The 932-nt window shown below is 51.4% G+C and overlaps 1 gene segment (V, D, J or C); it reads right to left on the reverse strand.

Moving 5' to 3' along the window:
* Nucleotides 1-177: 177 nt before the first annotated feature.
* On the reverse strand, nt 178-668 carry LOC103728418 (the record flags this gene model as incomplete). The annotated part of the segment is given in 2 exon segments: nt 178-504; nt 603-668. Coding segments are annotated over 2 exon segments (372 nt in total), but the record flags the coding sequence as incomplete, so codon positions are not given.
* Nucleotides 669-932: the final 264 nt, after the last annotated feature.

Consider the following 932-nt stretch of genomic DNA (forward strand, 5'->3'; position numbering starts at 1 on the left):
CTGTACAGAGTTCATATGAGAACACTGCTCTATGTCATAGACACCCAGCAGAGACCCAGAGGGGTTGGGATTTTTACACCCCTCTACTCCTCCTCTGGAGGGACCCTGAGCTTTGTGTGTCCTCAGCACCCCCTGCTGGGCCTGAGCACTCCACAGCAAGGTTTGTGTCTGACTCACAGTAAGATTCACTCACTGTGTCTCTTGCACAGTAATACATGGCTGTGTCCTCAGATCTCAGACCGCTCATTTGCAGGTGCAGGGTGTTCTTGGCGTTGTCTCTGGAGATGGTGAATTGGCCCTTCACAGATTCTAGGTAGTACATACTAGCACTATTTGGGCTAATAGCTGCAGTCCACTCCAGTCCTTTGCCTGGAGCCTGGCGGACCCAGTGCATGCCATAGCTACTGAAGGTGAATCCAGAGGCCACACAGGAGAGCGTCAGGGATCCCCCAGGCTGCACCAGGCCTCCACCAGACTCTACCAGCTGCACCTCACACTGGACACCTGCAAACAGAAAATATTGGTCAGGAAACTCACACATGCCTACTGTCTCCTTTACCTGTGTTCACTCACACACGCAATGTATCTTCTCCATAAATCACCTTTTAACAGAGCAACAAGGAAAACCAGGTGAGCCTCAGCTCCATGGTGAGTCTGTGTTCAGTGCCGATCACCAAATCAGGATGGTTGGCAATCCAGTGCTGGCTCCTCTGCCAGAGCTGCAGGGTCAGGGCTGGGCTGGTTTTCATGCCCTGAGGGAGGCCTCATTTGCATAGCTTTCTGCTATACAGCAAGTGCTGGGGTCGAGCACATCAGAGAAACTGCCCAGACCAGATGTAGGACCCCTCGGGGACATTGAAGAGAATGATAGAATTCAAGAGAATGTGTCTTATCATGTGATTAGGCCTTAGCAACGATTCAGTACACTTCAT

Source organism: Nannospalax galili, unplaced genomic scaffold (assembly GCF_000622305.1).
Source record: "Nannospalax galili isolate Female #2095 unplaced genomic scaffold, S.galili_v1.0 C49034319, whole genome shotgun sequence".
In the NCBI taxonomy this organism is placed as follows: Eukaryota; Metazoa; Chordata; class Mammalia; order Rodentia; family Spalacidae; genus Nannospalax; species Nannospalax galili.